Source organism: Empidonax traillii, unplaced genomic scaffold, assembly GCF_003031625.1.
Source record: "Empidonax traillii isolate 1590-97213 ecotype Southwest subspecies unplaced genomic scaffold, ASM303162v1 scaffold196:size3368384, whole genome shotgun sequence".
In the NCBI taxonomy this organism is placed as follows: Eukaryota; Metazoa; Chordata; class Aves; order Passeriformes; family Tyrannidae; genus Empidonax; species Empidonax traillii.
The window spans coordinates 1,164,618-1,190,514 of NW_020955389.1; the positions used below are offsets into that span (position 1 = coordinate 1,164,618).

At 43.2% G+C, this 25,897-nt stretch overlaps 1 protein-coding gene across 1 annotated transcript in view; it reads left to right on the forward strand.

The window, feature by feature from the left end:
• The first annotated feature begins 9,748 nt into the window (after window positions 1-9,748).
• LOC114058965 (partitioning defective 6 homolog gamma-like) overlaps window positions 9,749-25,897 on the forward strand; it is a 66,504-nt gene continuing 50,355 nt past the window's right edge. Inside the window, exons 1-2 of the mRNA XM_027886887.1 lie at window positions 9,749-9,854; window positions 23,031-23,253. Of these exons, the coding sequence (XP_027742688.1) occupies window positions 9,783-9,854; window positions 23,031-23,253 (295 nt within the window). The 5' untranslated portion in view covers window positions 9,749-9,782. The remainder of the gene's footprint in view (window positions 9,855-23,030; window positions 23,254-25,897) is intronic.

Consider the following 25,897-nt stretch of genomic DNA (forward strand, 5'->3'; position numbering starts at 1 on the left):
GGGCCTCTCTCCACAGTTGCCTACAGTGAGAGTAGAAAGCATGGAATGGATTAATCTGCTTGTCAGAGGCTGGATGATTATCATGAAACACCATTTTTCAGCACTTTTTTCCTGTACCCTCTGGACATGGAGCTGAGCAGCACAGTGATGTGGGGCCAGGTGCCTTGAAGGGACCTCACCCAACATGAGGGTGTGTGGACAGCAGTGATGGCGTGAGCATACCTGTTTTCAGAGGGAGGAGACCTGCTTGTGCTCCTCATTCTGGTACTCCCACTTAGTAGTCATCATCATTTGCATTGTGACATCTGCTAGAAATCTTAATCATGGGTTTCAGCCCCAATGGAGTAGTCCTGAACAGATGTAGGAGTTACATTTCTAATTATCTTAACACCTTTCCAGCAGGATATCATAAACACAAGTTAATTAAGCCTTGTGCTAACCCTGTGATGCAGAGAAACAACTATTTCTTTTCATTCTGATTTATAACCGAAGAAGCTGAGGGATCAGCTTGTATCTGCTACTCAGTCCTGAAGCCCAAGCCCTCCCTGGGCCTCTCCACCTTAGCCACTAAGTGCTGCCCCACCTGCCAGAAGATTAACACATTTTGACCTATTGGTAATAAAATTAATAGACCACACCCTGTGTCCTTGCAAAATCCTAAGAATGTTTTCTTACAAAGATGAAAATCAGGAAGAGTTTCAGTGTTTGTTACTTCTCCCTACATTAGTGCCTTGCGAGGTGCCTCAGCCCAGGCTGCCCCCTTTCAAAGACCTGAGGGCCAGTCATGGCCTCACCACGGATGCATTCCTGAAGGCCCCCATACCATATGAGCCATTAGTCAGGCAAGGGATGACCCTCGATTGTCCATGGGTTGTATCTCTGTGTCATTGCCCAGCACATGGCCCTCATCACACTTGCACCTAAGGATGAACCCAAGGAGTGAAAGCCAGACCTTGCACCCTACAAGATGCCCACGCTGAACTGCCTGCATCGTGGCAGAACCCACACAGCATGAAAATCTGTGCAGTGGATGACAGCTGTAATACCTATGTCTTGTGAGAAACATCCTGGGAGATCAGGATGCTGACATCCTCTGGTGATATATCCCAGAGCTATGTTTATAAGGGGACTAAAGGAAAGAGTTGGCTTGGCTGCAGAGCCATGCTGGTGCACCAGAGGTGCTCAGGTAGACTTTGGGCAGGAAAGGGTGGAATAGGCCTTGCTAGATATCCTGCCCTCCCTCTGAATCTTCACAGGAAAGGGAAAAACAGCTTCAGGTCCTGTCTTGGAAGACATCTCCCTTCCAGGTCTCTTGCTGCTATCCATGAGCTGAGTACAAACATATCCAGGCTCCTCTAGCCAAGAGGAAAGAGAGAAACTGGGGCAAACCAGGTTTGGTGGGCATCATTCCCTGCCCACAGGCAAAGCATGTGTACCAGCAAGGCTGACTTCCCAGACAAACAATGACCCCTTTCCATGGGCAAGCTCTGAATTTGCAATTTATTTCTCAGATCAGTTTCTCTAAGAAAAAGCACAAGCAGAGCTATCAGGGAAATCTCTAACAGTCGGATGGAGTGGCTGTTAAAAGGACTTTAAAGTAACTCAAAGCAGATACTCAGAAATGGACACATGCAGAATTAAGCAACTATAAAACTCTCACCTGGAGTTCTCAGAAGTCCTTCATTGCCCTTGCTAAGCAAAACCTATTCATGGTGATGATAAAAATCCCATGAACCAGCCATCAGTTAGAGAAATCTCATAAATTAAATCCCATCTCTTTTATTCCTAATCTCTTTATTGCAGAATCACTGCAGTAAACTAGCCTAAACCTAGAGTGCTGAACTCAAGTACCCTTTGTTCAAAACTCTTCAAGCTGTCAGGACAAAAACAATTAAAAAAGTATATTTCAGACCAATTTTAATCCATCAGTTCTGAGATTAATGTTTTTATTATTTATTCATTTAATGAGGGTTTAGAATAATTGGCAAATCTGATCACAGAGAAAGCTTAATTTAGGAGTGATTACTGTAGCACTGTACTACTCTGCAGTGGCCTTTCCAGTCAAAACAGTATTTAAGAAAATAGATCTTGGCAAATGTGCAAATTATTGTGAAGCCCTCTCCAGTAGTGTCTTGTATTTTGAAGAAAACATTATCATTTAAAACTGAGGCTCCTTTGTGTAACTGCTTACACTAGTGAGATACAGGCAGAACTGTACTTAGTGGGAATGTTGTAGAACAGATGGGATCCCTGTTTTGCACATGATTCTGGAATGCAGTAAAATTGTTTGGTTCTGGGAAACAGTTTTTCCTCCCATGACACTGTCAAAATGACCAAAAGGTCTGATTCTGAAATCCATATTCCCATGAGTAATCCTCATTCATGTTTCAGGAAGATGCAAGTTATGAAGGGAAAAAAATTACAGCAACATCACCTCTGCTTAGAAATATTCTCATTTCCTGATCTTAAGAGGCTGGAAAAGTGAACTTGCTTTGGGATTAAATAGATAAGAAGAACCTACGTACATTGCCAGCAGCAGAAACACGGGAAGGAAAATACGTAAATGCATCCCAACCAAAAACCTGTGTTGACTTCAGCAAACTGGCATGGAGAAGTGGCGTCAGGAATCTTCTGAGAGATTTCTCTTTTCAGCACCTTCAGTCAGCAATCCTGAACACTTCCCACCCCTTCTCACCTCACAGAGAATGTCAAGGTCAGATGAAGTTTTGACCAGGGATTACAAAACCATGCTCTTCAGCAGCAGAGGTCGAGGAAGTCAATTGGCTGAAACACTTAGGGCCAGATTCTTGGCTGGTATAAATCATTGTGAACTCAAAAAAATCATCACACTGAGACTCTGTCACTTTACACCCACTGAACATCTGGCCCTCAGCCTGTGGGAAGAGAATATAATGTGCCTCATGCTTTATGCATTTCTAAACAGCTGCTCTGAAGGACTTCTTCAAGCCTCACATGAGACTGTTTGCCCTCACTGAAAGCTCTGGAAAGGATTGATTGTACCAAATGATTTAAACTGCAGTGTTTGCAGGGCACAAAGGCATGCTGAAGGACATCTCCAATGTAGTAAGCCACTTCTTGGTAAATCTCTTTGCAAATCAGATGGGTGAGGAAAAGATTATGTCCAGTCCCAGACAAATAGAGCTTCACATCGCCTTTCTATATAGAGTTTGCAGTTCTGACAGGATCAGGTGATTTCAGCCTGGTACAGCTATGTGCAGTGGTTTGGCAAACATCGGAGGGAGCTTGCTATGTGAATATGTGACCTTTCCCTCTAACCTTTTATGATTATTATTATTAATCAGGAATGACATTTTGAATCTATCTTTATCTTAACACTGCTGCTGGTCTAGCAGATCTGCCAAAGAAATCTTGCAAAGAGCAGACTTAAAAAGTCATCTGACAGGATTTTTTTTTTTTAACTAAGAAGCTTTCAGCTGCAGTGTGTTACATTTTTTAATAATTCAAGTTAGCAAGTGAACAGTCTAGATTTGGTTGTTGTACAACTGGCATAGCTAGGACAATTTCTTATTATTTTCCCTTATTAGCAGGTGAGACCACAAACCACCACTTCTGGGAGGGTTTGACTTAATAGCTAGACATAATGCCTTGCAAATTGCCTAAAGCTGCAATTCAGGAGTGTTGGGGTTGTTTATTTAAGGTGACATTTAGTCACTTCCAAAATGGAAGTTGTCAATAAATTACACCCTTGTGAAAATTCTGGTTGCTCCTTGCAGTTAATTGCATCCTGTGAAAACCTAAAAACCTCTCTGCGCTTTTGGTGAGGGACTGAATTAGTCTGAGCAAAAGTTGCATCTCTTACCCTGTTACCAGCTGCCAGGACTAACAAAGATGGTGGATGGCATTCTGATGTAATAAATAGTTACCCAAAAGAGATTAAAGACAGTTTGTGATTGAGAAGAATGGCAGAAGGGTTCCACAGGTAGATTTCTCTGTTCACTGAGCAAGTTAGATAAGCACTTGAAAGGAAGGCATGATTATATCTTAATGATAGCAGCTTTCTCTTAAAGACATTAACTTTGAAAATTAACAGTACTACTTTTCTTTCCAGATCTGGTCAGCTTAATTCCATTAGAAGATTTGGTAACTACTGGAAAACAATGGAAAAACTGCTCCAGTGTCACAGTGTCTTTGAATAGCCTGTTGATAGTTTCACACAGAAAAAGTGCCCGGGAAGACAAAGATGAAAAGATGATGCCATCTGCATAAATTATTTGATAGCATTGGATTAATTAGAAGATGTATGCTGTGCTTGCCAATTTACAATGATGCTTTAGTTTCCTGCAGAAGTAGGACCAACAAACAAGGGACAAAGAGAAGTATAACTTTCTCTTGGGAGAAGAGAACCAGGCAGACCCTCTCACTCTGGATCTAGTACTGCCTTTAAAGAAATAATATTTTAAAAGTATTTGCATTCTAACATTATAAATAGCTGCTATCTGCAGAGCAGCACATTGTAAACAGAATTTTTACCCCATCTGTAAGTAGAAGGACCTACTTCTGGACACTGGTAGAGGATGATATCTATTTTTTCTGCTGAAATGAATGACATCTGGGAAGCATTATTGCTTTTTCATGTTTATCTCCTTGGTTAAGAGTAGATCAATCAATAATCAAAGCAACTGAAAGGGAGATAAAGATCATTAAATTCAGCAGATATATGTGCAGAACAAATACAGTTTGAATATTTCTGTATTTCATGGGCAATGTCGTATCCTGGTGATTCATGTAGCTAGAACATAATTGGGGGGCACAATAAGGAGCATGATCCTCTCTCTTCTCTCCTCCCACTCCCAAACTCATCCCTGTCAATCAAATTCACCTTAGTCATCCTTGTAAAGTGCTGTTGCTTTTAACCCCAATTTAGGTGTAATTTGGTAGGAGGACAATCGATTTGATGACCCACTCTACTCCCTGTCTGGTGATGCTCAGAGTTTGGCTGCTGGGATTGTGGTATCCCAGCAGTTTTGGTCCCTGAATTATTTGCACTGATACATATCAAAGAGTAGCAGGTTGTATAATATACACTGGTTAAGCCAAAGGGAAAATTTTCAGCTGACTAAAGAGCACATTGGTCTGATCTGCTGAAGCCAGGGTACCTGCTGAAGTCTAGGGACCTCCACCCACTTCCCCTGGCACATCTCTCTGGAGAAACCCTTGGAGCTGGAACAGCAAATGCTCATCTCTGTGCTTGCTTACGAGCCCTGCAGTGCAGCTCAGCAGGTGCCATTCCCGCAGCAACTACTCTGGTCTCTCCTCTTTGGGTGTTTTGTAGTAAAGTCACGCAAGAGGTTTCCTCAATGTTTTATTGTTCTTGGTAGAAAAGAAGCATCAAGTTCCCCACCCCCTGAGAACAACCCCCCCCATCTCTCTTTGCTCTTTCAGCTATTAAATGTATGTATGTCTCTTGTAGGCCTGAAGGCCAAAGCTCTTAAATGCAAAGAAAAAGAAGACATTTCACTACCATGAGGGATGGGACAATGGAAAACCATTAGAGCAGTCTCCTGTCCTGGAGCATCCATTACTGCTTTTGCTGGTGGCATTATTTTCTTGCTCCACTCTAGGTAGGCTCCTGCACTAGGGCAATGGATGTTCCCTGGCATTGTCCTCTGAGCTTGATGAAGTAGAAACTATCCTGACTGTGGCAGGAACATTGTTTGCTACAAGCAAAACAATAGTTGTCATCCCCCCTTTTCCCTCCTTCATGCTATGCTTCATTTTGGTTTACATTTAAAGAAACCAAAACCAGTCTGTCATTGCAGCAGCTCCCCCAAGCCCTTAGGACTTGCTCTTTTGTAACTCTTGCAAATTCAATGCAAGGAAGCAGGGAAAAAAAAAAAATCCTTGGATATTTTTCACCTCTCAGAGCATGTATATTACTTATTAATACTAATGAGGCATGCATCGAGTTGGAGTGAAGCCCCTTGAATGCTGAAAAAAACATTGCAGGAATGAGAGTAAGGCGCATGTTGCAGCACCTTTTGTTGGTCTGGTAAATAAAAAACTTTGAAAACAGGAATATCTGAATATTTTTTAAATGGCTTGTTAGGATCCCTGGGCTGTGGCATCCCTGCCTGGTTTAGGGTAAGAAATGAGAGTATTTGGTGCAGTGCTGCATGCAGGAGGGGGCTTTATGCCTGGGCAAGAGCAAATGTGCCCTCATGCTCCGAATGCACCTTGCAAAGCTGCAAGGAAGGGCTGAGAGATAGGCACCCAGGAAGAAACAGTGATTTAAAAGCTCTAGTGGGTCAGAAACAGGATAAAGTAACCACAGATTACTAAAACAGATGAAGATTTATAGAAATTGTCAAAGGAATGCTGTGCCCTTGGCAAGCGATGAGAAAAAAAAACAGCCCTAAAAGGTGGCTGAGCAAAAGCAGTTAAATCAAAACCATCTGTGACTGAGTTTGAAGAGGAAAACAGCTGGTAAGGGCTGCAGTGCTTGGTGCAACCTGGGGCTGGGGCAGCCTGGGAGCACACCCAGTGTTTTGGTTCCTGCTGGTGTATGGCTGAAGTCACTGCTCATTACAGCAGAATATGGGCATGGAAAGGGGAGGCAAGAGGAGAAGAAATTTTCTCAAGCTGTCTTAATCATGCCTCAGCTCTGCTCTGGAGGAAAGGGACTAAACCTGCAACTAATTTGGGAATGGGAAAATAAAAAGTGAGAATTTATAAGAATGGACTGAATTGGATTTCAGTGAAACTTGATTGAGAAGCATTCATTTTTAGTAAATTATTCAATAAATAATATTGATAAATCATACATAATTTAATACTTACATAATATTCTATTCATTTAATAAATACTTACATTATATTTTTCTACCACAATTTCTACAGCCAATTTGTCATACTGTGACCCCCTATTTTGGCCTAATGAATGAGCTCTCCAGAAACTCATCATTTCTCAGATCAGAGTGGGTAAAAAGTCTTTATATCAATCTACAAAAGAATGGATATTTAACTCAAATTGGACTTCTTTTAACTAAAACACTAGCATTGTAAAGGTCTTCTCATCATTTTGTTTGAAATCATAGCAACATATATCAAAACCCGAAGGAAAATAACTGAAATTAAAGTATCTTTTTCAGGTTTACCAGTGGACTTTTTTTTAAAAGGCAGATTGATTGAGAAAAAGCATCAGAAACAAGATTTTGTTGAAGTAGTTTGAAAATAACCTTTGCTAGTAGGTATAAAGAGCATATTTCCTCATATTAGTGTATTCACCTTGATTACTGTGATGTGTTTAATGCAAGATTGAAAAAATGTGCAGGAATGAAACCACAGAAAAGCAGCTTCTCTTATGAGTGGGAAAAAAAAAAGGAGTGGCAGTGATCTACCTTTTAAATTCTTGTAGGATAGAAGAAATAGAAATAACATTAGCTCCACTCCCCAAATACAGTAAGTTGTGTCCTCGAAACACCTGTTAGCTTCAAAAGACAAGGTAGATGAGAAGAAGAGGATTGTATATTCATGTGGTGGTGGAAATATGAACAGCATCTGCAATGATTGCCACTGACAGGGAAGGGAGAGTGGAAGTCCCCTTAGCCCTGCTGGTAAATAAACCCCTCTCTTACTCTTCAAAAAACATATCTTTATTCTTTATTAATTCAGTATGGCTTACTGGCTTTTATCTCACCCAAATATATATATATATTATTCATTTTCATTGAATTCTCGTTCTGGTTACATGCAGCTTGGTAGGTATTATTAGTTTGAAGAGTCTATTAATATAAAAGAGATGGTAATGAAGCATATGTGCTCCCTGAAGTAAGTACAAAATAAAAGCAAACAAGTCTAATCTGTACTTCTCAAATGAGCATCACAAATACATGAGGTACCAAATTTAAAATTGAGACTAAAATTGTTTGTTGATTGCCACCTCTTGTGAACTTACTTTTTTTCAGAAAAAAATATTAAAAAAATTGAAACAAAAAAATAATTTAGATCTTCCTTCTCTGTGGTTGTGATTCTGAATTCAAGCACATCACTACATATATGAAGTATAAGTCCTGGGGCACTTTCATGACCCAGGAGGTAATGCAAGCAGCAGGGTCTCTTTTCAAGGGTCAGCTGGAGGACAGGTGGGCTGGAATAACATCCTACCTAAAGTCCCTCTGATGCTCCCAGTGGTATGAGCAGTATCAGCATTTCCCCCATTGGAGATGACATGATTAGACTGGTCCTTCAGCTACTGGTTAACTTCATGCCAGTGAACTGGCCTTGTTGCACAATATGTTGAACCTTTAAACCCTCAAATTCAGCTGCTGGATTTCAAGATCCATCTTTACATCAAAACATCCCGAAAGCGATGTTCAGCCCTTGAGCACCCCAGGGATGCTGTATCTCCACAGCTTGGCCTTGGCCATCACAGCAGGAAAGCAAAGCTGCTGCATAGCTCATACTAAGATGAAAAGAGGAAAATATCAAGTTCACACAAACATTTCCTTTCTCGGCTCTCTAGACTTTATTTTTCCAATTTAACTTACAGCAAGCCTTCCAAACCCAGTGCAAGTCCAGAACACGTGGCAAATGTTCATTTCAGGTCCATTTTCCAATAAGACGGAGCTGGTTTGTAGCTGGGGCGTATGTCTTGATCTTCCCACTTGAAGTCACATGAGAAGTCAACTCAGTTCTTTTACTTGCCCCTAAATTCATGGGTATTCCCTAAATTTTGCCCCTAAATTCACAGGTATTCAATCACTAACATTGACATCTGCTCAGCGGGTCTGAAGAAGGGATGGGTGATTTGTCATTTCTGTTAGAACTTTATGCTCCTTGCTTAGGTGGGCAGACGATCCTAGAAGATGTTGAGCAGCAGAAAGCTGGTTGCACAGGTCTGTTCCATGTCCTAAGTTTCTGTACATGACGGCTGATGTTTTGGGCAGGACTGTGTAGGAAAAAAATACCACTTTCAAAGGCTCTCAGTTACTAAAAGATGTTGACTGAAGAGAAAAGGTCTGTTAGAATTCTAAAGGTCCTTGGCAGAAGATGGAAAGAAGTAAGTTCCTTCGAGCTGCTCAAATTAGTAACCTACCTAATTAATAAGAGCTGCTAGAAGAGGGAGGCAGTCTGCCGGTTTATTTCAAGGACAGAGAGGTGGAAACTCTCCTCCCGAACCTGACGATCTGTGGTCTCAAATTAATGACTGGCAGCACTTTTCAGATCCCAACACTCTTTAATGAACAATCAGCGCCGTCTGGAAAGTTTGCGTCGGTCTCCTTTGTTGCCACACAACGGGCACCTCCGAGCACGCAGCGGCTGCCGCGGACGCGATCTCTGCTTCCCGCACGGCCTCGGCAGCCAAACCTTCCGCTGCCCGGGAAAAACAATTCCCGCATCAGCCCCCGCCGCGCTCGGGGCCGCGCTCGGGGCCGCGCACACGCGTGGGGCGGGGTCGCGCGGGAGCCCCGCGGCGGCCGAGTAGGCGGGGTCCGGCAGCGCGCCGGGGTGGGCGTGGCTGTGGGCGTGACCGGGGGCGTGTCCCGGCCGGCCGAGGCCCCGCCCGCCACCGGCGCAGGCGGGCGCGCGCGCGGCAGTGTCGGGATCCGGAGCGCGCGAGCCCCGCGCGGATCGCTGCGGGCGCCGCCGCCCGTCCCCTTGGAACAAAGTGCCCAGAGCAGCGGAGCGGAGCGCGGCGGGAGCGGGGCCGTCGGCTCATAGGGGCAGCACGGAGGAGCGCGGCCCGCAAGAGGCAGGGAGGGAGGCGGCGGCGCGGGAAGGGAGGCAGCGGAGCCGGGAAGATGAACCGGAGTTTCAACAAATCTCAGACTCTGCGGTATCTGGAGTGCAGCGCGGTGGAAGTGAAGAGTAAGGTGAGCGGAGCGGAGCGCGGCGCGGCCTCGGCCGGGAGCGCCCCTGCCCGGCCGCTCTCCCGAAAATGAATGGAGCACCCCCGCCCCCCTCTCCCCGTACCATCCCGTATCCCAGCTCCCCGCCCGGTGCGGCCGGAGCCGTGCCTCGGGCACAGCCCGCAGAGTGGTGACGGGCTGGCGGCAGCTCACGAAGAGGCGGGATCGCCGCTCCCGGCGAGCCGCCCCTGCCCGGCGGGAGGCGGCGGCGCGACCCTTCCCCGCCCGCCCCCGGCGCGGCGCCCGCCGCTCCCGCTCTATCTTTTGTTCCGCCGCGGGGACTCCGGCGGTAACTTTTCGGGGCAGCTCGGGGAGCGCCGTTGGCCTCGCCTGCCGGGGGGGCTGGGGCTCGGCCCGGGGGCGGCGGGGGGCGCGGAGGCGGTGCCGCCCCCGCCCCAGCCCGGGGCGCTTCTGTTGCCGCTGCCTCGGTGCTCCCGCCAGCTCCCGGGACGGCTTCGGCAGCGCGCTGGCGAGAGGAGTGGAGGAGCAGGAGGGAGAAGGACCAGATCCCCTCGCCGGTCCTGCCGGGGGTCCGAGCCAGAGGAGCCAGAGAGAAACCTGCGAGAAGCTTCGCCCTTCTCCCAGCGGCGGCTGTGCCGAGTGTTACCTGGGGATGCTGGCACCGGCATCAGCTTGTGCTCGCTGGTGCCGTTAGGGAAGGGGTTGAAATCGGCAGGGCTGCCGTGTCCACAAACAGCGTTCTGCCGGAGCTCAGTCGCCTAAGATGATGGTTGGCTGTGCCTGAGGTTGGTCGTGCTGAGCTCTCTTCAAGAGCCTCTGGTCGCTCTTGGTTGAATCAGCACGGCAAAATCTTGCCTGCCACCTCTGAAGGCAAAAATAAGTAGCATTTGAGCAACACCGAGAAATCTCTCTGGAAGCCTGTGTTTTGCACGTATACAACAGGCAAGGTGTAGGTAGTGCATAAGTTGAAAAGAGTATGGATAACTTTACCCTGTTCTGGAGTCCCCAGTCATCTGCTGAGTTGCTGCTGGAAGTGATGAGTTTGGAACTTAGTGCTTCCCATTTTTGTCCGATGCTGCTGGTAAAGTTTGCCTTCAGATCAAATGGCCTTGAGCAACATACAGAGCTGAGATGACTTCAGTGGGAGAAGTACCCTGTGTCCAAGGAAGCCTCCAATAATTTCTAAACGTGGCACCTGAAATGTATGTTGAGGCCCTTCTTTCCTAAGCTCCTGTTGGCACTTGAAAGAGCTCAACTGGCCTAGAAAGTTCCATCCTGCTTTCATTGCTGGAAAGTTTTGGTTCAGTTTGTACTGGTTGTAAGATGTAAATCCCCCACAACATTCATTGTGGCTCCCAAATGCTCTGGATCCTGTTTTCTGTCTGCTGCAGAATGCTCATACAAGTGTGTGAGCTTTACACTAAAACACAGATAAGAATTTTTAAGTTCATCCTCTCTCATCTACTTTAATATTGCCATAGCTTGAGTTTATTCTATTAACAATTAAAAATCAATGTTATAATGAACAGCTGGTAGCTTCCTCTACAGCTGCATGAATTCTGTAAGTGAATCCTATGTGGCTCTATAGACACAGAGTGATATAGGGAGGTTGTAAGTGTAGGAATGATTGCAGATTTTTGGAGGGAGGGAAAATAAGTTTGTATGGGTGGGAGGGGCTTACTGGAGGTCTTCTGTGGCTCAGGATTGTCACTATGGATGACCCTGAAGAAACTGTAGAGAACTATACTGTATTGGAAGGAAACTTAAGTGATGATGCCTGGACCTGCAGTGTGGGTCAGTGGAAGCTGTGCTGCTGAATTTCCTGGTGCTGGTGGGGTTTCACTGTTAGCGTGACTTGGGCACAGTAACAGCCAGGCTGTTGGTGTAGCAGGCTGTTGCCAGTTGCTGGCAAACAGACGTTGGTACAGATGGTTGTCTTTTGCTTGTAAAGCTCATAGATTCCCTCTCACACAGTTACTGTTCAGTGGTTCAAAGTGAAAAGCTCTGGCAAATGGTACCTGGCAAGGTATCTCCTAATATATATCTTATAGTGTCAGTTATGGTTCTGTCTGTCTTGTCCCTGTGGGTCACTGTGTTGTCCTGCTGTGATCAACTAGGTATATGGCTTACTGAGGGTTTTTTTTTTGTTTGTTTGCTTGGACTATCTAAGGCTGGGGAAACAAAGAGATTCAGTAATGCTACTTTTGGTAGCCGTATGTAGTCAGCTTTTTAAACATTTAGTTGCCTGTGTTTTGTAAGTATGAGGCCTGTCTCGGCTTGCCTGAGAACTTGAAAGTTGAGTCTGAGAACTCCTGCTTTTGCAGCTATCGCCTGAGAGCATAGGCTGCCAGGTGAGCGAAGGTGGGTGCAGCTCAGCCTCTGCGCTGGGGCATGCTGCTGGCTCCAGATCAAGGGATTCTTGGTGGCTTTTCAAAGGCTGTGGAAGTGGCAGTCCGTGGGCAGGTGGAATCCCTTTTAGTGGAGGAGCTGACTGTGAGAGAGTGCTGCTTTTACACAATGGTGTGAAATAGCTTTTCTCCTCTGAAGATTGAGTTCGATGGAAAGGAGCTCTGGAAAAAATGGTTGTGGGGAGTCAGATGGGTGATAGTGTGCAAATGTTGGATTTTTGATATCCCTGCCTCTGTTATGATAGCCAGATGGTTCCTTTCTTAAGGATAAACCACATCCAGCTGGTGTGTCACATTAGTCACAATTCAAAAATGGCTCCTGTGAAAACTGACCAAGATTTTCCAGGTTTTTCTGAGTTCCTTTTCTCCAAAAGAAGGTTCTTTAAAGTTGTTTTGTTCCCTTGATTATTGGAAGGGGAGAATTTATCAGAGCTTAGTATCATACTGGGTAAGACACTTCTCTGTAAATCCCCAATTATCCTTAAACTGTACAGTTCCTGATGGGTGCCAGAGGATTATCAAAAAAAACCATAAAACAGGGCAGAGCGAGGAGAAGGAGGAAGGGAGCATCTTGGTGGCTGAACGCACTCCAGTTTTTCAACATCCTTCTTGTGTCAAAGGCCCCAAAACTCCAGGCAGTATTCTTTTCTTGTCCAGTAGACCTTTGAGCTTTGTGGATGATTGGATTTCAGCTGGTCTGAACCAGCCTGTACCTTCGCTGGACCTAGCCTGACCCATCATCCCTGCTGAGAACGTGTCCCAGAAGCATGCTTCACCTGCCGATGCTTGTGTCTGAGGATTTTTTAATGCCTTGTGACTATGTGGTGGGATCATTGGCAGTGATATGTTCCCTGGCTACGTGTCTTTTTAAAAGGATGAGGTTTGTAACACTGTGTAATGCCTGTTGGTGTACATCAGGTTGTTTTTTCTTTGTGTGACTAAGGTGCTGCAAAAGCCTCTTGAATCACTGTATTGCAGCAAATACTGAAGGGGAAAACAGCATCTGCCATCTGTGTGCACCTCTGTTTTCAGACATGTCAATGATGGAAATTGCTATAGTCTTCTGCTTTAAGAAGTCCTCTTCTGTCAGGCTCCCTGCTTTCTCCCTTCCTCTATCTCCTCCTTTGAGAACTGGTCTTAAAATGAAAACACTTTAAAGCTTATTGCTAGATAGGAAAGTGGAAGGGTAAAGAGAAACTTACTTAGAAATTGGCACATGTCACAGGAAAATATTAATTGAATTGTAGTTACACCTCAGCCCTCCTCTCCCGTGTTTCATGACAGAATAAATTAGAAGCTCAGTTCTTATCTAGGTGTTGTCTCTGTAGCTCAGGGTTAATGTATCAACCCTTTTAGACAGGATCTGAAAACGCATTATCTTACTGGCTTAAAACAACTGTGTATTCTCATGTGTCTAGTACTCACTGGCTCTTTTCCTCTGTCGAGTGACACGTGAAGTATCTGTCCCCTCTGAAGAAAATGTCTCTAATCTCTGAAAAAGTTTTCCAGATGACCCTTTCTTTCTCTTTTTTCCCTTTTACCAAGAGCTCCAGTGCCTGCAATGTGTGGGGCTTTTTTTGTTTGTTTTGTTTGGGATCTCATGGCCACAGGCAGGGGTTCTTAACCTATTTTTCATTTTCTCTCTTTAGCTTTACAGAGAGGTTGCAGGCTTCTTTGCCTGTAAGTATAAGCTTACGGAAGAACAAATACTTCTAAAATAGGAATTCCTACATTAATGGTGAGACTTCTCTTTAATTATAACTCCATGTAGCCAATCTTCTTTCATCTTGCACTGAGTGAAAGGGGATTTAATTTTTTTTGCCCCCTTGAATTGCATACACAGTTTTTCAAACAGAGAAGGTAGCTGTCAGCCCAAATATGTATGTCTTTTTAGTCACTTAGATATTCTGGAATAGCAGAGATATGAGATTGCGTCGGGCCTTTAAATGGTAACCTTTTGAATTGTTAGTGAAAACATGGGTTGTTTTGTTGTGTTTTTTTTTCACTTTGAAACTGACAGTGTTTCTGGCTTAAAAAGCAACAGAGCACAATTTTTCTGCTACTACTATTTAAATTCCTGCCAACTGTATATACAAGTAAGAATTAATTTTCATGTTTTCAAAAGGGGTAAATGTACTCATGGTTCCCCAAAAAATAGTCCTTTGGAAAAAAACCCCTTTGTTGTTGCTGAACCCTCTTAGACAATGGAACTTTTGATAATGGCTGAGGATTATAAATGCGCAGCTACCTGATTCACGTGCTGACTGTGACATTTCTGCCTCATTAATAGTGTCATGTTTTTTACAAACTGATTTACAAATTAACAGTAACGTGACTAACATCCTACTACTATAAACAAGCCCATTAAAATAAATAGAACCAGTTAACTATAACCATATTTTTTTTACTCTCTTCTCCCATCCTGTTTTGACTTTGTTCCTGTAAATGTTGGTGTTCAGATGGATGTCGCAAATGGATTTTTAATAAGTATTCAATCATTTTTGATGTGTCCTGAATAGACGTGATACAGTTATGGTTTTCAAATTCAGAGAACATGTTTGGGATCAGCTGTGCTCCATGCTCTTACAAAGTCACTAGCAGCTGAAAGAATATCCTTTGGTCTGAGGCGAGTGTAGAAGTCAGTGCTTCAGCAAGCATGCCCAGATGATGGATAGATGTAACATCCAAACAGCTTGCGGGTGGTTTGTCCTGCTCACTTGTTGTCGCCTCTTCTTAGAAGAAGTGTACCTGTGCCATTACATAAAGATTGCTGGTTTAAGCCTTTTGCATCCCTTTGTGTTTTTTTTTCCTCCTCCAAAAGTTGCTGATACTGCATGTCCACGTGACTGTTCAGCTATTACAGTGTATGTACGCACTTTCAGTGTATTTGAAAGGTATAAAGCAGAACATCAAGCAGTGTTATAACTGTAGCAATAGCAGTAAAAGCAAACTTACTTTTAACAGTCCCCTGTGAAGAGATTTTAAATGTCTGGTTCTACACTGTCTGGTGTTAACTAAGTGAGAGAGGTCTACAAATAGTGTCTTCCAGCCTTTTGTACTTGGATTTCACCCTAACCCTGAAGCCTTACAGGCCTTCTGAAATTTTAAGAAAAGTTTTCCATGTGTAGCACACTTCAAAATAGAGCAAAAAGCAGCACTCCTTTTAACCTACAAGGTGTTAAAACAGACTTTAAGTCCACTTTAGGTTTTTAAGCAGTACTTATTCTTTCAAGTTAAGGTCATACATGTCATACCTAGAATAAAACTAAAATAAGCGTAGTGAAAAGCCCTGTAACCAGCTGATTTAACTTCTGCTTTTGAGCTTCAAAACATATTTGATTATATGCAAACCAAATGTGGCATGGACTCAGAAAACCGCAGTGCTTCCCCCTCGCAGATGAAGACAGTGTACCACGATAATAGCAACTTGAGATGGTTTGGGTTGTTGCAAAACGTGTCAAGGGGAAGAGACTGTAAACAATCTCTTAAGGAGTGTTGCCTCTGTTCCTTTCCCTCCCAGTTTGCTGGGCTTCTCACGGCAGGTATTGCACTTATTCTGATGTGCTAAATAGCACCTACTAAAATCCTATTTCATCTGTTATTACAAATCTTTGTTTTTCATAGGAGGATGACTTTCTGAAGTGGTCATACCTAGTAAACTTAATTCTACCTTTAAGTGATTAGGTGACATTAAAGAAAGTGACCACAGCTTTACAAGTTACCATGCAGCAGCTGAGCCACAACAGTGGGCCCTTTGTGTGCTTGCTGCCCCTCACAGAGGAGAGGCCAAACCTTTCAGCTGGAAGGTGTTGCACAGGCAAGTCATTTTGCGATAGTTCTGTTGAGGTGACAGCTGCAGTAAGCACCAGCACAGTGTAAGTATCTTCTCGGACCTGTACTCAGACATTATATGAGCAGTTGTGTCTGCAGGAGATCCAGGGAAGGCTAGAACATGTGCTTTGAGCTGCCTGGTGTCATAGAGCGTGGTGTAGAGAAGGATATGGTCTGGTGCTCAGGTTGTATGTAGTCTCAGGTCTGCCTTGTTATGGAAAGATGGTAGTTTCTCCTATAACATTCCCAAAGTTAGTATACTATTACGGTCTTGGGTTCTAGCTGTGCTAACTATATGGTTACCATTGTCCCTGTGATGCATTGACCAGAAGGGCTAGGGCTGCTGCCTTGTGTTTCAGTACCTCCCATACTCTCCTGTTCTTGATCTTTCCTCCAGCTTCTCACCTGTTTGTAATAATTTTCCGTCTAGATACTTGGGAATTTCTGATCGGCTTAAAACTTTGTCCAGCCTGTCTGTCTTACATGAGTAGTCTTCTGAAATTTAGTCTCGCCACATTGAAACAGTCTTAAAGGACACTGAACAACAGACCTTTCAGCTTTGAAGAGCACCTCAGAAAATTAAATGTTGTTTACAGCCAAGTCAGAAAGGAATGTCTCCTGTGTGAGATTAAAATACCTGTGGAGGCTCTGTCTGACAGGCTCCAGGACTAGCCACCTCCAAGGAGTTCTTCAGAGGTGCAATTAATGGTGCTTTCCTCTGTAGTCCCTTATCATTCCCTTTGTAGCAGACTGCGTGCACTCAATCTGAGCTTTTAGTAACCAAGAAAGGTTTTCCAAGGATTGATTGCTTGACCTAACTACCTTTACAATGGAGGCCAGAAGTTAAAAAATGAAATGTGCCTTTGGAAACATTTCCTCCCTCTAGGTGAAGGCAAAATCTCCCAGGTAGTCCTGTTCCCATTGGAAATTCCTGCAATTAATTCAGGCAGAAATGTCTGGGATGGGGTGTGGTGCACCAGCCCCAGGGCCACCCAGCCTTGGGCCATCCCTCCTGCTTCTGTCGTGCACAGCTGTTCCCAGTCCCCCTTCAGGTCTGGCCAGGGGTGTGCGTGCATGTGCATCAAATTACTTCTCTGCAGCTGTTGTTGGCCCTGAGCTCATGGGGGAACCTCTGGAGGAAACTAAAAGGGCCTTACATGAGTTTGCAAACCAGCCAAAGCCTTTACTGGTTATAAGTTTCTTGTATCCATTTAGATATCTCTTAGTAAATGTTCTAGAAGTGTTTTGATTTTGCTAGAGACCTATTGTTGGGCAGAGCTACCTTTCTGCGGAAAGTTAGGCTCACAGATTTATCTGCTGTTGGCAGTGTTAACCAGACCTGATTCAGTGGTCCTTTGTCTCTTTGGCAAGGTGACAAATCTTCCTTCTTCCCTTGTCCTGATGGTGACATGCCATGGATGTCCTGTGCTGTATTTGTGCTTAAGCTCTGTGGTGTGAAGGAGTGTGTGATGCTTGGTCTTCTCTTGAAAATGCAGGACCATCTTGGTCTACATCATTTGTAAACAGACTTTGGTTTCTTCCCAGAGGTGTTGGGGACTGGAATAAAAAAAGAAGATATTTTCTTTTGGAAAGGTGGACTTTGCACTTGTTATTTATTTTAAAGGCTTTGCTTTGCTGCTAATGACTCTTTCTTGAAGGAGAACAGCAGTGGAGGTTTAAATATCAAGAGGTGAGGCAGTGACAAAGGCTAGCAGTGTGCTGCTTGGAGGCAGTACTGAGAGAGATGGTAGAGAGAAGGCAGCTGCGTGGGTGACCTGATAGGAGAGGAGCTACTGGAGCAGGGGTGGCAAAGAAAGGAATTATGGGTTCCAATGAAGAGGCTGATAAAATTGCTTTTATGGATAGCTATTTTCACAGGTTACCACATGATAGTGAGGCAAGACAGTGTTTAGGAAAGCTAGGGTAAAGTAAAGGGCAGCAGTCCAGCTGTGCAGATGAGTAGCTGCATGGTGTCCATGGATTTAAGATATTGGGCAGAAAAGATCTGGGTAATTAACACGTAAATACATGCAATTACCTGAATGAAAGGGAGCACTGGAGTTAGAGATGCTGGAGAAGGCAGTGTAGTGGTCTAGTTCCCAATAATCATGAATTAAGGTAGGTGAGGCAGGGGAAAGGATCATCTTGTCTTTAAATTGCCCTTGAGCTGGTAGCTGTGTGAAGAGAATCTGTATAGGGTTGAATAGGAGGTGCATCTCATGAACAGAAGTTGAACTGAGGATGATGGGGACAGAGAAAGAAGCTGAATTTCTCTTCCAAGTAGATGCAGAAGAAAGAAAAGTATTGTCATGAACTGAGCCTTACAGACTGCTGGAGAGGGTTGAAGCAGTTACAAAGGTTGTTCTTCAAACAAAAAGCAGAGATGGGAAGCATTGTGTCCAAGAAGCGCGAAAAAGAAGGGGAACTACTGGTTTCTTTGGGAAGAGAAACTATGTTAAGATTTTTAAGGTACTAAAACCTGGCTGTATTTTAATGGGGGGTTGAAAGGAGGGAATAGAAGGAAGAAGAGTAGGAGTATGGCATGATACCAATCAGGAGAAAAGTTTGGAGGAGAAGGTAGTGAAATTATGTCTATGATGTTGATTCTATGAAGGGCAAATAGAAGAGAGAGTGTCTTGCTCTTTTGACTGTCTTGGAAGAGTTAGCAAGATGTGAGCATGGAACAGCAGAATATGAAATCCCACACTTTCTACCAGCTTGATCACTGGGATGAAGCGGAGCTGCTTTGGGGCAAGTGGTTGAAGAAAGAACTTGTTGCAAAGAACATCTCCATGTTTGGTGGTGTCTTGCCATAGTGACAACCACTGTGAAACTGGGAGGAGAGCAAGAGAGTGCTGAGTGAGCTGAGGGAGACATAACTGGGGGAGAAAAAGGGAACAGATAAACAGACATAAACATGACATGAGAACTCTGAAGTCCCAGGTGACTTCAAAACCATTTACATTGTCTTCCCTCCTCTTTCTTGCCCTTTGCTTCTTCTTCTTTATGATAAAGCATCACTGATTAGGTCTTCCCAGTTTTGAAAATCTCACAGGTAAGCAGAAATTATAGTCTATGCAAGGATAAAAGTGTTTGTTTTTCTTTCTGGTTTTAATTTTTTACTTCATGAGAGAACAAGGTGGCTCACATAATTCAAGTTTATTGCTAAATGTTGCTCTTTGATGTCTTCTTATTACAATAGCCTGATTTCAAAGCCACCAATAAACTGGAGGGATGGCACTTCATAAACATAGGGATTCATTTTTGGCCCTGGAAACTTCTTGAAACTTAAAATTTAAAAAAAAAAAAAAAAGCTTGATCTCTTTTGCTTCAAAATAACTCTTTCATTTTACAAAATAACAGCTCTCTAAGTAAACAAACCTCAAAATCCTACTTCCTCGTCTCCTCTGACCTCTCATACCCCTTCGCCAGAAAAAAAAAAAAAAAAAGAAAAAAGCAGTTGATTGCTTTTCGTGCTTTTCGCAAGTTTTATCAGTTAGCTCTGACCTTCTTGTTTAAGAGTACTTTTATCTGAACACTTCTTTTTTGTTAACTTGGCATCTGTTTTTTCTCAGGATTTCTGCCTCATGTATTGTATTTTGTTTTTTGTCATCAAACTGCAGACAGCAAGTATAGTGGTTGGCCGATTCTTTGAAGATCTTGGGACAGAGGTTATTTTTGTGAAACAAAACGTACTGTTCTTTCCAGCTTTTTTTTTTTTCAGCCATGATTAATTCTGTCAGATGAAATTCTTTTAAGTTATCTATGTTCTCTCTCGTCCTCTGACTTCTGCAATACTAGGTGCAGCATTTGCATTAGTTAAATAGCTCTGAATAATTTACTTCATTCTGGAAAACTAATTTGCTTGTTAAAACTGTTAGCTTATCAAACAGTGTAATTCAGTATTGTGCTGGCAGAGACTTTGCTGGCAGGCACTAGCCCCTGTGTATCTTTCTGTGAAGAGATACACTAAAGATGAACTTTGTAGTTCAGAGAAGCAGATTAGTAATCTTGGCTATTTGTGCAAAGCCCTCAGATTTTCTAGTTTCTGTAAGATACGTGGTGGATGTTATCTTGAAATCCTGGCTGAATACAATGCAGAGCACTTGGTCTCCAAGCTGTGTGGTGCTGCAAAACCTATTATTACTGCGATACTTTCTATCAGCCTCATTAGGGATGATGAATGAGCTGAAGCATTTTTTTCCCCTCTTCTGAAAGACCCACTGACAATGGTTGCTGCCTGCGTATATGCACAGAGGGAATTAATCAGCTAGACTATTACTACAGTAATACTAACTTCAAACAAAAAGAAAAGCCATCCTCATTATCTTCTTAAATCTCTTTTGAAGAGACTCTTCCCTCCTCCTAGTCCTTTACAGAATCACCTTCTAGCTCTTTTGCCTTGAAAGACTGTCATGCAAAAAGTACAGGTGAAATCTCATGTGTTTTTTTGCTGTTGTCCTATTCCTAGGCAAATGAAATTGTCTTTTGGGCTTTCCTAAGGTTGAACATGTGAACAAGTTAATTTGACTGTACAGCATTCGTGTCAGACCACAGCTCTCCAGCTCTGCAGTTGCATTCCCACATGTCACGCTCCACTGATCCAGTCACTACTGGATCACTCATGTCCAGCATGCCCATGGGGCTTAGGCTGGGAGGCCTGGCCCTTTTGCCACCTCTCTTGCTCTTATGTGGCAACTTAAGCTGAGCTTCGGGTCATACCAGCGTGCAAGTAACCATCCTTCTTTCCTCTCTTTTTTTTCCATGTCACTTTCCCATTGGATATGCTGTCCCTTCGCAGAGCCTCTGCCTGGGCTCTTGTATTGGGCAGAACACCGATGTGTTCCCCCAGCAGACCGTGCAAGGCGGGTGTCCGAGGGGGCTGTGTAGGATGGGTGTTGTACTGGGGTGAGACTACACAGCAGCCACATCCTTGCAAGTACAGTGTGTGCTAATGGCCCTAAACAAGTTGTCCAGTAAACGTTTCCTGGAATTGGCATCTGAATGCTCTGGCATTTTGGCTAAAGGAATCCCAAGGAATCCCAGGTTCCTGCTCAAGTGTGCAGAGTAGGAGATGCAGCTCTAAACAAAGCCTACAAAAACCTTGTTCCTGCCCCCTTAGTTTGCCATGTAGATAAACTTGTCACTGGAAAATGGTTGTTTCTTGCTTGAATCAAGGAAAAAGAAAACCTAAATAAAAAGACCTAATTTTTTTTTAGTTTGAAATGTGTCAATGGAAGTAAGTTGCCACTTGGATTTCTCTGGAGAGGGGTGAGGGGTGGAGGACAAAGGAGGACTGTTTTTCCCCATTGGAACCAGCTGTGGTTTGTTTGCCTTTTGTGCATTTGGATGGGCATTCTGAAATCCAAACTGGAACTAGCAGTTAATATTGCAAACAAGCAGCATAATTTGACTAAACAAGCTTTCAGATGATCACAACTAGGCTTTGATGCTGAAGAGTGGGATTTTCATAACTGCGGAAGTAATTTGAGAACATGCTTGTGCCCAAAGCCAGTAAGGCTGTCGTGGTTTTTTTTGCTTTTTCTCTTTTTGGCTTGAAAATTATTATAGTGATGATTCATACTTTTGTTAGTCTCATCAAAAGAGTGGCTTGCATGTATAGTTGATTTAACAGCTGAGCACCTCTAAGCAAGTCATTCTTCATTGTGATGAGGAATTTATCTAGAGAAGATTCTCCTTTTTTTTATTTCTTTTTTTCCTTCTTTTTCTTTGTGTCCTTATTAGGTTTGTGTCTTCGGTTTCTAGCCCTGGTATTGACTGACTTTGCAAACGAGAACTTCCATGAGATCTGTACTTGTACTTGCATGCGTGGCTGTGGTTCCATGCTTTCAAGAGTGAGTTAGGATGGTTTTAGAGGTTCAGTTGATGAACAGTAGTATACTAATACTATACAATCTGAGTTATTAAATGAAGTATACCAGAAAGATGATTTAAGCTCTTTAGTTTAATTAGATGCCCTTTTTCATTCTCTTAATTTCCTTCATTATAGAATCAAATTTTTCCTCTCCTGTTCTAATAGCATACTTTGTTTCTAATATCAGAAATAAGGTAAATTGAAATCTTCTCTGCAATCACTTTGTAACTTGTTTTAAACAGCTTCATGGATTTATAACATTTTCAATTGTCTTGTGGCAAATCACACAACCTCCACTCCCCACCCACCTTTTTTGGTTTTGTTTTTGACAAGCACTTCATGATCTGTAAAACCTTAAAAATAAAAACTGATGGAGTGATAGAAAAAATAAAGCCATGAAAACTAACTTTCCTCCTCCTGTATGGACTACTGGGAAATTCAGTGTCATGTAGAGTGAGTGTATTTTCTAATAACAAGCTGTGTGCTCACATAGCATGTTTCTTTAAAGGTCTTTTCATTGGGATCACAGTGGTATTGATGGGAAATGTGCAAAGAACTTTTATAAGGTTGTTTGTATAACTGAATAAGTTCTTTTTGAAATCAGTAGAGTGAATACTTCTGCTTTGGGGAAGCGTGGTTCTGTGGATGCCTGAGATTATGATAATGAATGATGGACCTTCAAAGTTAAATGCTATAAATGCAGTTATTCTCTAGAGGATTTAATGAAAAATTAATGTTTTAAAAATGTGATTTCTTCTAAGATGGAACACTTGAGCATATCTATTGTCAAGCGGAGCGGTGTCTTGGTAGCCATGTTTATGTTCCAATGTGAGGACAATTTGTAGACTTATAAGCACCAACATGTGAGTATATTCACCATGGAATATGTTGGAATATATAGAGATTGGATTCAATGATCTCAGAGATCTTTTCCAACCTAATTGATTCTGTGGTTCTCAGATTCTATGAAAAGAGAGAGGTGATGTATACCATGTTTGAATGCCAAGCTACAGCACTGGCCTGTGTTGACACATCTGCTGATGCTCTGTTTGCTTTCTCTTGCAGTTTGGGGCAGAGTTCAGAAGGTTCTCTCTGGATCGCTACAAGCCAGGAAAGTTTGAAGACTTCTACAAACTAATTCTTCACATTCATCACATAGCCAATCTGGAAGTGATGATCGGATATGCTGATGTGCACGGAGACCTTCTCCCTATTAATAATGATGACAACTTCTTCAAGGCTGTTTCAAGTGCTCATCCACTGCTCAGGGTTTTTATACAAAGACAAGGTAAGATTCAATTTCATTTCAGTGCCTCCAAGTGTGCAGGGGCAATGTGAAGAGTGGATTTGTGGCACCAGTATAAAGGCTGAAATGATGTAAGAGGGGCCTAGGAGCCATCTTGCTTCTCCTCTCAGGCACTTCATTGCAACTTGCAGGAATGGCATGGCTTTAGGGCAGGTAGAGGGACTGCATTGCTACCTGTAAGGTGTTTAAAGAATAACATGCTGAGAATCACCACGGGGCCCTATATTTTCCCAAGAGAGTGTACCACTGGTACCATGTCATCACTTGAGCATGCCAAGTGCACTATTCCACTTTTTTGAGGGAGCTGTGAGGAGGGAGGGGATCTTAGAACTGCTGCTTCACATTTAGAAATCTTATCTATCCATCTTGATAGTCAGTGTCATACCCAAATGATTCATGCCTGTGTAGTATGGGAACCCACATAGATATGAAGTTACGAAAGGAAAAAAAAAAGTCATAAATGACATCTTGTTTGACTATGTTGACCTAGCAAACAGACAAATGATGATTTTCCCCTCCTAACATTAAAGAATGCTGATTGTTCACATTTTGATTCAGCAAGCAAACCTTGGGCAGAATTGCCCAAATGTCAAGGTGACATCAGGTTTAAGTGGCTGTGTGTTGTTCTCCTTAAAGACCATGTTTGGCAGTTGCTTCAGGTGAGGATTGGTTTTATAATGAGGTGTCTTCCACACAGCTCCCTAAGTCCCAGGGGAACCTAACACTATGTTAACACTTCCTCCACAATTTTTTTCAGTCATGCAGTGATTTACAGCACATGGAATTTGGAATTAAAGTCTTGTCAGCAGCAGATTCAGAAAAAAGACTTAATCTAAGACTTTAAACAGTCATGTAGCTTTTTTGGCATGGGCTCTTGCTGTGCCCTGTAAGGATGTAGAAGGAGGCTCCAGCCTTTTCACAGGTATGAGCTGGGGTAGTGTGTCGTTCGATTCGGTGTCCTCAGGTACATCCAGGGCTGTGTGGCTCTTGTCCGTTCAGAGCATGTTGTTTGCCACCTTCTTTTAGATCTGTTAAGTGCTCAAGGAGGCAATTGAGAAGAGATTCTACAGCAGTTTGCTTTGGTGGTGTGTCTATCAAGTGAGTGGATATGTCTGTGGCGGAGGACTTGCTCTCCATTCTTGTGCAGAAAATGCAAACGTGGATTACAAATTCTATGAAGTCTTCTTCCTACGATGCCTGTTAGGGCTGGTGTTTATGGTGGTTCAAGTCATAAGAAATCCCCTATCATGCCTACTTCAGTTCAAGTTTATTCATGTCTCTGCATCAATCCTATTCAAAATGCAGTTGTCCTTGCTCTGCTTCAAACAGACTGCTGAAACCACTGAGTATCCCTAATTCTGCACTGGGAGGGGGTTGCCACCAAAATGCCAGTCACAGAAGTAGGAAAATGAGAGAACTGTTGACTACAAACAGAAAAAGCACTCCCTCCATTTCTTCAATAGGAGAAGCATGCTAGTTGTGAAGGTTTATAATTTTTAACCTTAATGGAAAAGGGCATTATTTCCTTTTTAAAAAGCTTTTCTTTTACCTCTTGCTCAGTGAGAAGAATCATGCTGACAAGTAAGAAAGCTCCTGTAAGAGGGAAGACAGGCCATTGCCTCCTCACGCGTGGGAAAGCCTGAAAACTTCCCCAGCACACATTCTCTCTCTATAAAGCTGAAAAGAACAGTAAATTCTGGCCCATTCCTTTGCTTAGTGGTACCTTTCATAAGGGACTCCTGAGGTTAACATTTGAGATTGATACTTGTGAATGGTCCCAAGTCCATTTCCTTTGCTTTGATGAAGCCTTTAGAAATTGTTCCCTTAAAGAATAGTAGGAGTTACTGAAATCTTGTTTATCTTTTTCCTTTGCTCCCCCACTGTTTTCCCTGGCTTCAGGCTGGGGTGACAGAGCAATGCTGGTCCTTCTGTTGGATACCTGCATGAGAGAACAAGATGACTAGGTCCAAGAAATCATTGTGCCATTCAGGGGAATGTGGTGTGCCTGCAATGCTTCAGCTCACATCCTGAACTCTGACTTCAGAGGCAGGAAATTAAGGTGACAGGGATGCTAGTAAAATATGAGAGCAGTCTTCTGCTGTGACTTTGAAGGAGACTGCAGAGCGTGGTCTCTCTAGGCTTTTGGATCAGGGATCACTGCTCCTCAGTGGGAGTAGTCCTGTAAGGTGGCTGCCAGAGGTTGTTCTCACAGTCTTGTTTGAGGGAACCAGGCAGAAGTATGCAGACATGAAAGGACTGAATAGTGGAAGTACAGGTCTTTTTTTTTTTTTCTAGCAATGCAAACTGTTTATCAACTGCATGATTAGTCATTTGTTTTCTCAGTTTATAGCTGGGATATCCTTTCTCTTTTCGACTGAATGATACAATCATGTTAAAACAGCCTGTTTGTTCCCAGAGTGACAAAATAGATAACTTACTCTTTGCACAATAATCAAGCAACAATTTGCTTTTGTTTGCCTAGATGTTTTTCATCTGAGCTTAGTACTGCACTTTTTCAGTTCAAAAGCCTTTCCCTCACTTGTCACCAGTGGCAAACTGTGTGCTCATTGCTTGGATTGTTCATGCCAGGTTGGTGTCCAGGTGTGGGATGACTTTATTCTACTTT